Raw genomic sequence first — 14,721 nt, forward strand, 5'->3', positions numbered from 1 at the left:
AAACAAGTCAGTTATCCATTTTTAACCTGTCATGGCCAAGCTGACACAAGGAGACAGTTTCTGAAATTGGGTGAAAAGATGAAATTTATTTGCCAACTTTTAAGAAACACTCATTCAAATGATAACAAAAACAATCTGAATTTTGACTGAAAGATTAATATTTTCTAACACCAACTCTTTCCTGCAAGAAATACATGTATATGATTTTGTATATAAGAAAAAGCAGACAAAATATACAGTTTTGAAATAGTTCTTCATGCACAACTTAACACGCCAACTGTAGTCCCCCAAATGGAATTTTGCACGACAATCTGGTAAACTGAACACCATAATAACATGGAACTAGATCTAGACTGCCTGCGAGCAGACACACCACACCACACAGCAAAGTCAGTCAACCTGTCTGATCATAGGCCCAAGTTTCCTGAGTAGCCATTGTTTCCATAGGTCAAAGGGTAACGTTATCACCCTCCACCAGTGAAGAGCTCCAGCTCTGGCCCATAACTGACATTTCAACAGGACATTTCAATGTCACAAGACATTAAGCATATACTGAAAACAGGAAATGTACCGTATTCTTGAAGGGTTACATGGTGATAAAACTAGGTTTGCAGGAACGCAATTGGTGTCTAAGTGTCAAATTACACCAGGTTATTGTGGTGTATCACAACATGCCATAATCAAAACAGTTTTCATGAACCAAACTATGTTTATTTATTATGTACAATGTGTATACTGTAAATCTTCAACATTTTCAACCACTAAAGCTCTTTTTTCAGTGGAATTTATGCATGTAATTATTATGAAAATGATGCTAAAAAATGATACGTTTGTGTTGATAAAGATGTAAGCTTAATAAAACTGTGCCAAAGGTTTCTCTCTACCCCATAGTTCTCCGGGCACATCAGTTTCCTCTACTCGTCAACAGGACTACTGTACATCACTTTCACATGTAAGTCAAGAATACCTTTATACAACAGACACTTTTGAATACCACAGAAAATCAACACATTTTCAACCTTTTCACATATTAAAATGTAGCTTTCAGAGCAATGTATACAAATTTTTAATTTGACTTTGGAGACAAAACTACCTTGGTTGGACTGGCCAATTTCATGGTGTTATGTATGACTATTTAACGTTTTCATGTACTGTTAGTCTGCGGACCTTTGTGAAAGCATAACAGGCCCTGTTATATGTGTACAGCGTGGACCGGATCGAAAGCACCTTGTTCAATGCTTCGTTTATTTCATTGGCTGTTAATTCTGTGTTTAAGAATAGTTGAATCCACCTGGAACGTATATAAGCCGTGTTTTCTGTGCAGAGAGGAGGGATTTTTGCTGCACCCACTGGGAGCCACGAGAGTGTGCGACGCTCTCGTATCGAGTCCATTATATTGATATGAGCTGGTGATGCCAGTTTCGTTTGGGAGGACAGATTTCTATGCCTGCACCGTTTGTGTACCACAGTTGTACTGATGTCTGGTTTAAGTGAATTTCTGCGGAAGTCACGTTTATTGGTGTTCGGATCTTTATTATGATTATACAGTGTTGACTGTGTAATTTGTTTAACACACTGACCTCACCTGACCGACAAGGTCGTCACGGACTCTAAACTGAAGTTTTCGGTTTTGCAAAGGACGTTCGTTCTGCCACAAGGTGACATTACTCTACATCTCTGAACGGCTCGTTTGTGAGTTTCTGCGGAAGCTGACTAAAGTGGATTATACCTCCATGCCTGAATTTACCCTGTGTTGTGTTCTGCGGGTGTGATGTCATTCAAAGGCTTGACTGTTCCAGTTCTGTGTAACCTGTGTACTGTGTTCGCGTTTGCTAACCTAGCGAAGTACCTGACTGGGACAATTTGTGACTTGTGTGAATTGTGTGTTTATCCCATGGTCTTTACGTTGGATCTCCTGGAATACGTTCCTTGGGATGCAAAGGTGAACTGAAAACTTTTAAAGACCGGTAATACTGATGTGTATGTTTATGTTGTTGTTGTTATTGTTGAACTGTCTGTAAAACTGTACGTCTCATTTTATATATAAAGCATTGTTTACATTGTAATATTGAGTCACTGAGTCTGTTTTCTGTTGCTGTTTTTAATACCGTAACAATGGCTTCAAAAAAAGTATAATTTTATCAGTCAACATGGAAAAGTGCCATCAGAATATGCCTGAATAAACACCTTGCAATCATTCGAAAGGCTGGAAGAATTACAGTATTTGACTGATTCATAAACATTCATCACATGTATCCAGAGTGGTCAAAAAGGGCTGTCTACTGCCGTCCCCGTAGCAGGCTGCAGACAGCTGTCTACTGCCGTCCCCGTAGCAGGCTGCAGACAGCTGTCTACAGCTGTCCCCGTAGCAGGCTGCAGACAGCTGTCTACAGCTGTCCCCGTAGCAGGCTGCAGACAGCTGTCTACACCTGTCCCCGTAGCAGGCTGTTTATATTCTTACCATTTAAATCAATAGTAATTGTGACATTATTACTTTCAATTTAGCCGCCTACTTTTGAACTCTCACCTCCTTCAATTCTAAATGAAAACCCTGTATATACATATGTGTGCTTTTAAATTACTCGAGCTATTAACTGATACTAACTGATACTAACTGAATGCATAATACAATGTGCAGATTACACTGAAAAGATACATGTATAATTTCACACAAAATCTCAGCACATACCTACACAAGTACATTATCAAAAGCTGTCATCAAACATCTGATACACATGTTCCAGCGCATGTACTTTATGCTGACTCAGCAGTTAATCCATATTTCCAGGTACGAGCACACGGGGAGTTACTTCGCTGCGCACTCATGTCGTAACGGACGCAAAGTAGTAATGGTGGAGATTATCTGTATGAAGCTGATCAATGAAGCCTGTCCATTCTGCTCTGGATAAAAGTAAATCACTGAAGCAAAACTTATCAAAAGATGTACTGGTCTGATACATGTACATTGTGGGCTGTGCAAATCATGGGAGTGAGGATTTCATACGTTGGTTTCTCAAGCGCCTGACTAGGTGAAGTGGTTTTGTAAAAGCTTTGCTAGGTTCCCCTAGTCTATGTGCCGTCATCTATCTAGGTTCTTTTTGGTTTCTTCTACGATCTACCTGGTTTGCTCTATGCATGTCCCGTTTCTTCTGGGCTCTGTCTGTTTTCCTCTAGGCTCTGCCCAGTTTCCTTTAGGCTCTGGTTTCCGCTAGTGTCTGCCCAGTTCCAGGCTCTGCAAGTTTCCACTAATCTCTACCTGGTTTCTTCCAGGCTCTGTCTGTTTCTACTAAGCTCAACCTGGTTTCCTCCAGGCTCTGTAAGTTTCCACTAAGCTCTACCTGGTTTCCACCAGGTTCTGACCGTTTCCACTAATCTCTACCTTGTTTCCTCCTGCCTGTCTGTTTCCACTAAGCTCTACCTGGTTTCCTCCAGGCTATGTCGGTTTTCACTAAGCTCAACCTGGTTTCCTCCAGGCTCTGTCTGTTTCCACTAAGCTCTACCTGGTTTTCCTCCAGGCTCTGCCCAGTTTCCACTTATCTCTACCTGGTTTCTTCCAGGCTCTGTCTGTTTCTACTAAGCTCTACCTGGTTTCCTCCAGGCTCTGCCTGTTTCCACTAAGCTCAACCTGGTTTCCTCCAGGCTCTGTAAGTTTCCACTAAGCTCTACCTGGTTTCCACCAGGTTCTGACCGTTTCCACTAATCTCTACCTTGTTTCCTCCTGCCTGTCTGTTTCCACTAAGCTCTACCTGGTTTCCTCCAGGCTATGTCTGTTTCCACAAAGCTCTACCTGGTTTCCTCCAGGCTCTGACTGTTTCCACAAAGCTCTACATGGTTTCCTCCAGGCTTTGTCTGTTTCCACTGAGCTCGACCTAGTTTCCTCCAGGCCCTGTCTGTTTCCACTAAGCTCAACCTGGTTTCCTCCACTACACTTCACAATTTTTTCTACGATACATTCTTAAGTGCAATGTTTTCAGCAACAGCTACACATACATCTATGTGTCTAATAAGTAAATACATTAAGTTAATTTTAATGAAGACATTTTGCCTGCAGGCTTATTTTCAACAGCTGCAAAATTCATGCACGTAACTTATGTTTTCCAACACAGAAGAATACAATGCAAATGACATATGCAAAAATTATTAGTGTCAACCTTAGAGCAACAAAATTTGCTCTTGGCCATTCCTAATTTTAATGAAGTTTTCTTCAAACTGCAGGCAATTGTCTTCAAAGTTACCTCGCGTGACAACATTTTGCGCGAGGATGTTTTCATACAGGGTGTCCCAGAAGTTGGGCACCATCCTGATTTTCATTTTTTTTGTGTGTTTCAGATTTAATACTGATTTTCATTTTTTTTTCTATCTTTCAGAGTTAATAATGGCTAATAAACTAACAGTACAAGAAAGAGTTGAGCTGGTTTTTATGTTTGGAAGAGATGGAGCAACACACCGCTCTGTAGCTCAAGCATTCATCCTCAGTCTGGATGGTGCATGACTTCTAGGACACCCTGTATAAGACTGAAGAGCACCTGTCAACCAAGGTATGAAAAAAATAAAAAATAAAAAAATCTCTGTTTCCCACAGTCATGCCTGCTGAGTTTGAATGGGTTGTCTAAATGAGGTCACATTCCCCCTGGTGAGCACAAAGTGAATTGCCAGGGGAGGTAATTACACCTGTGCTGTCTGATTGATCCCACTGACAAAAGCTCCGCAAATGTCCTTTAAAAGGTTTTGTGTGTTACTAATAAAGCGTAAATACTTCATGACAAAAAGGAGTTCCAAAGATGACCATGACAATTACAAAATACAAAATTAACTACTTACTTTTATCAGGTAGAATTCCAAGTCATTAGCGCTATTCGCTATCTACACATATAATCATGGAGGATCTATGGTCAAAGCTATAAAACAGGGTGTAATTTTCAAAGAATATCAAACAAGGTCTTGGTTACAAGATGTTACTATACAACACAAGATGGCTGTTTCCTCTGACCGTAATCCTGAGTGACTGTCACAGGCAAGGTGAATAATATGACCTATGATACAGAACACAGAATGGGCACCTGTCAAAACGCCTGGTAGAAGGACCTTCACACCACTGTTATGGAAATGCTTTTTTCTCAGCTCATCTTCATGAAAAATACCACATTACCATGGAAACTGATACAATATAACATTGTAGACATCAGCACTACAATCTAGATTCACACTACCAACTGATACAATGTAACATTGTAGACATCACACTTCAATCCAGATTCACACTACCAACTGATACAATGTAACATTGTAGACATCCAACTACAATCCAGTCCAGATTCACACTACCAACTGATACAATGTAACATTGTAGACATCCAACTACAATCCAGTCCAGATTCACAATACCAACTGATACAATGTAACATTGTAGATGTCCAACTACAATCCAGTCCAGATTCACACAACCAACTGACACAATGTAACACTGTAGATATCCAACTACAATCCAGTCCAGATTCACACTACCGATACAATGTAACATTGTAGATGTCCAACTACAATCCAGTCAAATAATCACACAACCAATTGATACAATGTAACATTGTAGACGTCCAACTACAATCCAGTCCAGATTCACACAACCAACTGACACAATGTAACACTGTAGATATCCAACTACAATCCAGTCCAGATTCACACTACCGATACAATGTAACATTGTAGATGTCCAACTATAATCCAGTCCATAATCACACAACCAACTGATACAATGTAACATTGTAGATGTCCAACTATAATCCAGTCCATAATCACACAACCAACTGACACAATGTAACACTGTAGACATCCCACCACAATCCAGTCCATAATCACACAACCGATACAATGTAACATTGTAGATGTCCAACTACAATCCAGTCCATAATCACACAACCAACTGATACAATGTAACATAGTAGACATCCCACTACAATCCAGTCCAGATTCACACTACCGCCACCTCACGGGATTACAAAATATGCCGCCTCCCCATTAAGCAAAAAACAAATTAATACGATAAAATTTACAAGGTGGCTGCTTGGAGAAAATAAGCAAACTTCAAGAAAATACGTACAATGTATTCCTGGGGAACCTCATTACATGTTTGGACATTAGTATCAGCCTGACAAACCTCTGGATGAACTACATGTAGAAAACCTCACGAGGCTAACCTATCCCTGACCAACCTCACGCGACAGAGATATGGACATGCTTCCTCATCAAAAGAATCCAATTAACACTTTATCCATGGAGGACAAACGTCAGCAGATACTGGAATTTTATGCAAGGGAATGGCTAATTACAATGACCTTTTTTAATGAAATATAAGGTCTTCATATACTTTCAAAACTCATATTAAAAAAGTTTTAACACTTACTGTAAATCTTCAACCTTTCTGACTTCTAAAGCACTTTTTTCAGAGGAATTTACACATAGAACTATTATGAAAATGATGCTAAGAATGATTTGTTAATGTCACTAAGGTGCAAGCTTCATAAAACTGTGCAAATTATTTCTCTACACCCTAACATTCTCTCAGAATGTTTCAAAATATTGGCCCAGTGGTGGTTGAAAACGTTGAAGAATTACATGTATGGTACATTAATTTATCAATAAAGATAGAAAAATCATTTCCACCCATGTCCATGTACCCAATGGTCTGCTCATATGTATACAAAATGTATACAAAATGTACACAAAATGTTTACAAAGTTAAAGCTGATAGCATTCAAACATGAACATGTCATCCCTGTCTGTTAACCTGTTATTTGGGGATCTTTTGAACAAATGCACTACAGAAATTACTACATTATGACACAGAAAAAAAAGTTGAGTCTGAAAGTGAAAACTGTTTATCAGTAATCTCTACAAGACTTAACAAGCATGTAATCTTTGTAAGCACTACAGGTTAATATCCCGTGAAATAGAACAGATTTTCGGCTTGAGTTATCGTAAGCATGATATGTTTCCTGTACACATGTATGTACATACACATATAAGGGGAGGCAACCAAGTCTTCTGTATGTCTACATACGTAACACGAAATCCTCCAGCATTTGATCCATATACATGTACATATACACATTAATGGCAAAATTCTCATTTTCTCAAACAAGAAATAAATAAACAAACAAATGGGGTAACCATACCACTTGTCTTCTGGTCCTCTCAATTAAATCTGAATTGAAAACTCTACATGGCGATGAACTTTGTCACAACATATATTCAATAAAAGAACAGAGAAAACAATGTATCAGAGTCAATCGCATGTAGACATGTATTACAAATGATTAACTTGCTTACATGTACATGTACCAGTAAATCAAACATACATGTACATGTATCTCATACAGACTTTTACCCTCTCTGTTTTTGTTTTTCACTAAATGTGACATGCAGCTCTCTAAGTCGTTCAATGTTTGACTGAGTGTCTTTCTCATGGTCCGCCTAATTCATCTAATTTTTGGGACACCTGGTCTGCTCCTTTTAGCCAATATACATGTAATTGTAGCAGGAATACTAAGTTCCATTTTCTTTGCATGGTTAGTCCATCTAATGGACAAATTATTCATATCTTTTCCAAAAAACTGGGAGAGGAATGCAATTCTTCACTTTCATCACCACTAATACCTGTCCTAAAAATTAGAAGAATTAGAGTATGGGTTAATTTTCTAGATGCTATCAATACATGCACTCGTCTTTCAATACGGACCACTCACTTCATGATAAGATGCAAAATGACACATGCACACCTACTTTTTCAGGGATGTTAAAACTACTGCAAACTTGTGCTGTGAATCGTTTTCAGAATACACATTTTACCACAACCATTTACAGGTTGCTGACAGACCTTTTCACATACGGCCAGAGAGGAAGCCAGCAGGAGCTGGACTTGAACTCACAGCGAGCGCATTGGTGAGAGGCTACTGGGGTCATTATGCTGCACTAGCGCGCTAACCAACTGAGCCATGGTGGCCCTAAGTGCAAGACAATGATGCGTAATGGCAGGACACTTTATAAACTTGGGAAATGTTTGCACCAAGATTTGTGTTACATTCTACCACAGAAACCCTGCAGAGATCGAGAACCCTGAGCCAGTCTGAAATATTGATGTTTAACTGACAAGACTGCCATGCAGACAACTACCTGTGATGTTGTCTTTGGATGGCCTTTGAGCTGCAGGTTCAAATTTTAATTCCTGTGTACATTTTATCCCCGGAGAACAAAGAATGATAAATCAATGATGCACTTATGGCAAACAAAATGCAGCTCTGAACACAGCTGCAATGTCTGCACATGCTGGTTATTTGAACAATTCAACCTTAGGCTGATGCATGTATGCAAGAAAAGGCATGCAAAGCTTGATGAGCTGCGTTTTCCTCTACCATTTCTGGGACATACAAATATACACAAATAAAACTGTACAAATGTATTGTATTTTGAGGCTGTTTTGTTTCTCATTAAAGTAGTGAACGTAAGGTCACTATGAAGTGCATCTAGAATATCATGAAAACAAAAAACCACGTCTATGTGGCTGTACACACTGTCCATATCAGTATGCCCAGACTTGGGATTGAACCTGAGAACTCACACTTATAAGGGCGGGCCATAACTCTACCACTTGTGGTATGAGTAGTCTGAGTCTGATGGAGGTAGCCTATCAGTGTCACATTCAGGGACTAGGAGTGCCTTTGAAAATGAGGATGAAATCAAATGAACATGTCCTCTTAAATTTCCAATTTTTTTTTTTTTAATCAAATTCAAAAATTCATCCACAGGCTTTGAACACTTTTAGCAAATAAAGCCACAAGGAAGAAATTCTGGGATGTATATGGAGTGGTCTGCGAAAGAAGGAGTGAAGATCCAAAGTTACATTAGACATCTTGACATTAAATGTCTGGTTACATGAAAATCTTTGATCACAAGTGATGAATGAGATATTGAACTTCCATGTACTCTGATGTGAAACACCTGTAACTGTTTCATTAACTGATCAACATAGAAAAGTTAATGAAGTTTTAATACCAACAGTCCTGGTGACATTAAAATTAAAATGTTGTTAGTGATTTACATGTGCATATAGCCCCTGTTCAGCAGCATTCATCAATATACACTGTACATACTTTATTTATTTATTTGATTCACGTTTTTTACGCCGTACTCAAGAATATTTCACTTATACGACAGCCGCCACCATTATGGTGAGAGGAAATTGGGCAGAGTCAGGGGGAAACCCACGACCATCCGCAGTTTGCCGACAGATCTTCCCACGTACGGCCGGAGAGAAAGCCAGCATGAGCTGTACTTGAACTCACAGCAACCGCATTGGTGAGAGACTCCTGGGTCATTACGCTGCGCTAGCAAGCTAACCAACTGAGCCACAGAGGCCCCCACTGTACATACAGGTGCATACCAAATGCAACAAGCTTAATACTGAGCAATGAAAAGTAATGTTGTCACAAGACGGCATGGTCTGACTTTGGGCAGCTGAGATTTCATAAAACAATAAAGAATTCACGGACTTTTCCAGGGTGTTCAAAAAGGGCATACATGTAGCAGGCTGCAGACAGCTGTCTACAGCTGTGACCGTAGCCGTCTACTTTTAATATTCTGACCATAGCAGGCCGCAGACAGCTGTCTACAGCTGTGGCTGTAGCCATCTACTTCGAATATTCTGACCATAGCAGGCTGCAGACAGCTGTTGACAGCTGTCCCTTTAGCCGTATACCTTGTATTTTCTGACCATTCAAACCAACAGTAACTGTGAAAGAATCACTTTCAATTCCGCTGCCTACTTTTGAGCTCTGGTCTTCACTAATACAAAATGAAAACCCGTCTTTTCTAGACCAGTGACCGCAATTTTTATGCTTTTAAAGTTATTTTTTAATTCCAAATGTTAAATGGGTGTATAATAAATAGGTTATTGGCTTGTAAAACTTGTCCTGGCACTGACAAGTGGCTCGCCAGCTCGAGTTTCCAGGAGGGTCAGGACTCGTCCATACAGAGCCAAGCAAGTCAATAATCTCTACATACATTAAATATACTACATATATTAAATATGCTATATTTAACAACTATGATAATAAAATATATGTGCAATTACACGTAATTATACGAGATTAATTCTGCAATTTAATATATCTCTACACATAAACTTTTTTTATCCCACATCAAACAAATTACTCAGTAGGTTATCTCCCTTTGTTGGACTGCGAATACAATGGTCACATGGCTGAAGTGATTCGACTATACATCAGTCTTCTGCTCCCAATTGATGGGTCTTTGCAGGATAAATTCGTTACATGGAGATTCAGTGATAGGATACGCAAACATATGGTGTCAATAATCCTGACCCCTCGCCCAATATGAGGATTACTGACACCATATATTTGTGTATCCTATCACTGACATCTAGCCCAATATGAGGATTACTATATTTGCATGTCACTAATAATATAACTACATCAATTTATTCGATACTGACACCATATATTTGCGTATCCTATCACTGAGTAACCATGTCACTAATAATATATGTACATGTACATCAATTTATTTGATTGGCTGTTTATGTAGCAATCAAATTTTTTTCCAATTTTACGCAACTCTTCAGCATTATATATGGGTGTGGGAAAGTGTGTTTGACAGGGAAACAAAGCTATATACATAATCCGTGAAACACACACGGACTGGTATGTTCAAGAATATGCAGGTTTAGAGCAGTCTGAATTTATGTCCCACTGTTTGAACCAGTTTTGCATTCCAAAAAGCTCATACAGGTATTCACATATACACTGTACTTCATAACGTAAACAACAATCACTGAATGCCAGCTTTGATGGAGAGTACATGTGCTGACTACTCCAGTTATAGATCCCACAATCAAATGATATCATAGTAAAGTTGCGCTGTATGTAGGAAGGCCTGTCAGCAACCTGCGGATGGTCATGAGTTTCCCTGGGCTCAGGCCGATTTCCTCCCAGTATAATGCTGGGCGCCCTTGTATAGGTGAAATATTTTTGAGTACAGCATAAAACACCAATGAAATAAATGAATAAATAAATAAACAAATGGCATTACACTCACCAGTTTGTTCATACAAAAGTATACTAATGAACTCATATTTAACACCTCGTCAGTCTTTAATCGCGTAATATACAAAATGTGCCCACACAAGTGCATTTTCAGAGGCAAATAAATGTCACAAAATATGATTTCTGGTGCAGAAATTTACAATTTTCCAATACAATGTCATCCCCTGTTCCAAGCAAACCTCAAAACACCCTTTAAAAATCAATCGACCTCTCAGAATCAGGAAAAATGGGCACGTTAGTCACAGACAAAATTTATAGTCATTTAAGGTACATGATATATGTTCTCAATGCTACATGTCCAATGTTATTTCACAACAACTAATGGGTTTCATTACAGGTTAGGTTAGCAGCATGTTGTGGGCATTTAACTCGCCCCACCCTCCAAGGAAGCCTCCACAGAATCATGGCCCCACACAACAGGTGTATCAAATTATCCAGTGATAAAAAATATCAATACCTGTTGCATACTCCCTATATGTAAGACTGTGCAGTACATTTAATATATGTACACATATAAACAAAGTCAACCTGCAGCAACCTGTTACAAGACACATCAATACAACAGACTCACTGGAAGGCAAATTTTACAGAAAGTTCTACCACAATTTTTAACTTTTGTGACATGCAGTTTACGCAATCAACTTATAGTTCAACTTACACGTTAATCGTGGTTTTATTCATTTAATTGAGTCCTTAAGTGATTTTTTGATAAAAAACAATATACATATAACTTGATACGGTTCATGAGCAGGCAGATGATTTCAAACTATAACACTTCTAAAACTGATATCAGCAGGTTTTTAAAGGAGGAATCATTTCAGAATGCACGATCAAATTTGTCTGATTTTTGTCCATAGATGTATGATTTTGGGAAAGTCCTTTAGAATTACTCATCAGGATATAGGCTAAAAGACTGTTATATCCAAATACCTATCAAAGTTTAAAGTCAGATCAGATTTAATGCATGTTGATGATCTCTTAATTATCTATTACGACATAGCTATTCAATCAAATCTCATCACCACATCATGTACTTGCAGATCCCTGAGCATGAAACTGAGCAAACGTACCTCACTTTATTTGAGAAATAAAATTTTTAAAAAAAGTTCTTTTTTTTCGTATGGTGATAAACACTTATCAAATAAATTTATAAACAAATTTTAAAAACTAAGGTTTGATCTTGTTTTTGTATACTAAATAACCAATTATTTTTTTATTTGATTGGTGTTTGACAGCAGCCAGCATTATTATGGTGGGTGCAAACTGGGCAAAGCTACATAAATTAAGATTTTATGCCACATGTATCAAAATGTTTGGTCATTCACTCATTTTCAAGAGCTCAACATAAAATGGATGACCTCACACTGAACCCAGAATGACTGCGTCATAAAAATATTCTTCTTTTTCCACACTTTTATGCTGTTTTACAAGATTTATAAATGGACTCTGTATTTTTCGCCTTTAAATCATACTGAATGACTCGAAGCAACAAACATCTTGGTCAGACGCATTTGTACTTTAAATTGACAAACCAGGAACAATTAGAAACTTGCTGCCGCAGTTATGCTAACAAACATTTGTGTGGTGAGGGGGTGTCAGAAAATAAACAGGAATTGTATTGCTGTGTATTTTAACGACTGATTACTTTAATCTAAGGCCAGCCGGCCACACATGCGCACACATATTAACGTTTGCAACACACAACGTAGTTCTGACTTCTCTATTTAACCCAGACACTGAAACACCAGACGTGAGGAGTGTGCAAATCTGCACAAGACAATTTTATAACTAAATGCATAAAGGTAACATATATTCTTTATTCTGTCTTGCCAAATAATGACAATCAACTTCTCAGAACTATGGCTGCTTTGTGTAACACATCTCTGGTTCAATCACCATAACCCTTGCAACTGATCACATGACTGTCACAGAAAAGTCATTCCAAGAGCCATGGCAAAATGCATACATGTCAAAAGTCTAATCACCATAATCCTTGTAACTGATCAAATTGATTGTCACAGAAAAGCCATTCCCAATGCCATGGCAAAATGCATGTCTAAGTTCGAATCCCTATGAACCATACCTGTATATATTGTTACATGTCGCCACTGGCTGTGTCATGTCATTAATAGGGGCTGATGGTATATGATAGCATCTTTGTGGTTACCAGGCAACAGATTCTCTTTGAGGTAATCCCTCACAGTCGTAAGAATTACGCAGAGAACCTAAACAACTATGTTGGAACAGTATACAATACATTCACTATGATCAGTCAATTTGTCCTCACTGACAGAGGAAAAGTTAGCAGTGCTGATCACATGCTGGGAAATTAGATGAGCATGCTTCACTGTAATTTCAACCAATACGAAATTTGTGGATGTTTCTGTCTAACTCTTACAACTGAGGAACAGTACTTCAGGTAAGTTAGAAATGCTTATGGTAAGCCTAGACATTACACTGTTTCCTGTTGCTATTGACACCTTGTTAATTTCACCAGAAAAAGGTTGCTCAAAGCAAACATTTTGCCAAACCTAACGTCACAGCAACCTCAGACTAACACATCCTCAACCACACCCCACCCACCGAGAAAGAGTCACTGAATCAGCCCCTAAACATGCCCTACCCCACCTCCTCCATTAGCGGATCAACTTCATTGGCTAATGAAACATTGCAGCTATAGATTAATGGAATTTAAACATGTTTGAAGTTTCAACAATAATTAAGCCCTATAGAATAAAATTATTACATGTTTCAATAACTTAATTATAATTTTTTTGACAACATCAATACTGTACAGGGGATTCGAAAGTAAACATACATATTGATTTGCAATGTCAAATTATGTACCAAGCTAAATGACAATTATTTGCTGAGCAACTTCAACCAGATAATACGACATGAGTATCTGGCTACTGACGTTACTACTACTAGTATTATTACCGTAATATTCGTAGTAAATAAATCAGCTGGTAAACTATGTGCTTGATCTTTCGGTCATCGGAACAAAAATATAATGAACTGATGCCTGTAATCAAGCATCATTAAAAAGATATATAAAAAGCACACAAGATAAGTGTAAAGGACGCAAGAGCTTAAGTGCTACTTACCAGGGTTGTCTAGCAAAAATCTGGTCAAAAGAGAAGGGTGATAATCTTCCAAACTTGAACAAAACTCGCGGAAGGCCGTCGCATCTTTGCGCTCAAGAAAGTCAAGGAATAATTCAGTTTCTGCTCTCTGTTCACCGCGCGACAAAATCTCTTTCTCTTCTACAGCGGTAAATACACCTTTTCTCACCAAGCGAGGTAAAATTCTGTCCACATCCAAGTCACGAATTAGACTTGCCCGTTGTTTTACTAACAAGCGAGACACGGCTCCCTTCGAGCTCGCCATCTTCGACTTCTAGGGAACCTGACAAGGCCAGGGAAAAGTTCTATTTCCGAAAAAATATGGTAGGTGTTGAAAAGTTTATAATAGCTGCACAGTGGTTGCCTTTATTTCCAAGAGAAAATTATTTGCCATGTATTGTTTTCTTTTCAGTACTCTGAAATATGTATTTTGACTTTTGGCAAACTTTAGTACAATTTTCGAAACGCGTCGGTGGTTCTCA

At 38.5% G+C, this 14,721-nt stretch overlaps 1 protein-coding gene across 1 annotated transcript in view; it reads right to left on the reverse strand.

The window, feature by feature from the left end:
- Positions 1-14,504, reverse strand: part of LOC135463004 (tight junction protein ZO-1-like) — a 102,863-nt gene extending 88,359 nt beyond the window's left edge. The window contains exon 1 of the mRNA XM_064740324.1: positions 14,222-14,504. Coding sequence (XP_064596394.1) covers positions 14,222-14,504 — 283 coding nt within the window. The remainder of the gene's footprint in view (positions 1-14,221) is intronic.
- Positions 14,505-14,721: the final 217 nt, after the last annotated feature.

The sequence above is a fragment of the Liolophura sinensis genome, chromosome 2, assembly GCF_032854445.1.
Source record: "Liolophura sinensis isolate JHLJ2023 chromosome 2, CUHK_Ljap_v2, whole genome shotgun sequence".
In the NCBI taxonomy this organism is placed as follows: domain Eukaryota; kingdom Metazoa; phylum Mollusca; class Polyplacophora; order Chitonida; family Chitonidae; genus Liolophura; species Liolophura sinensis.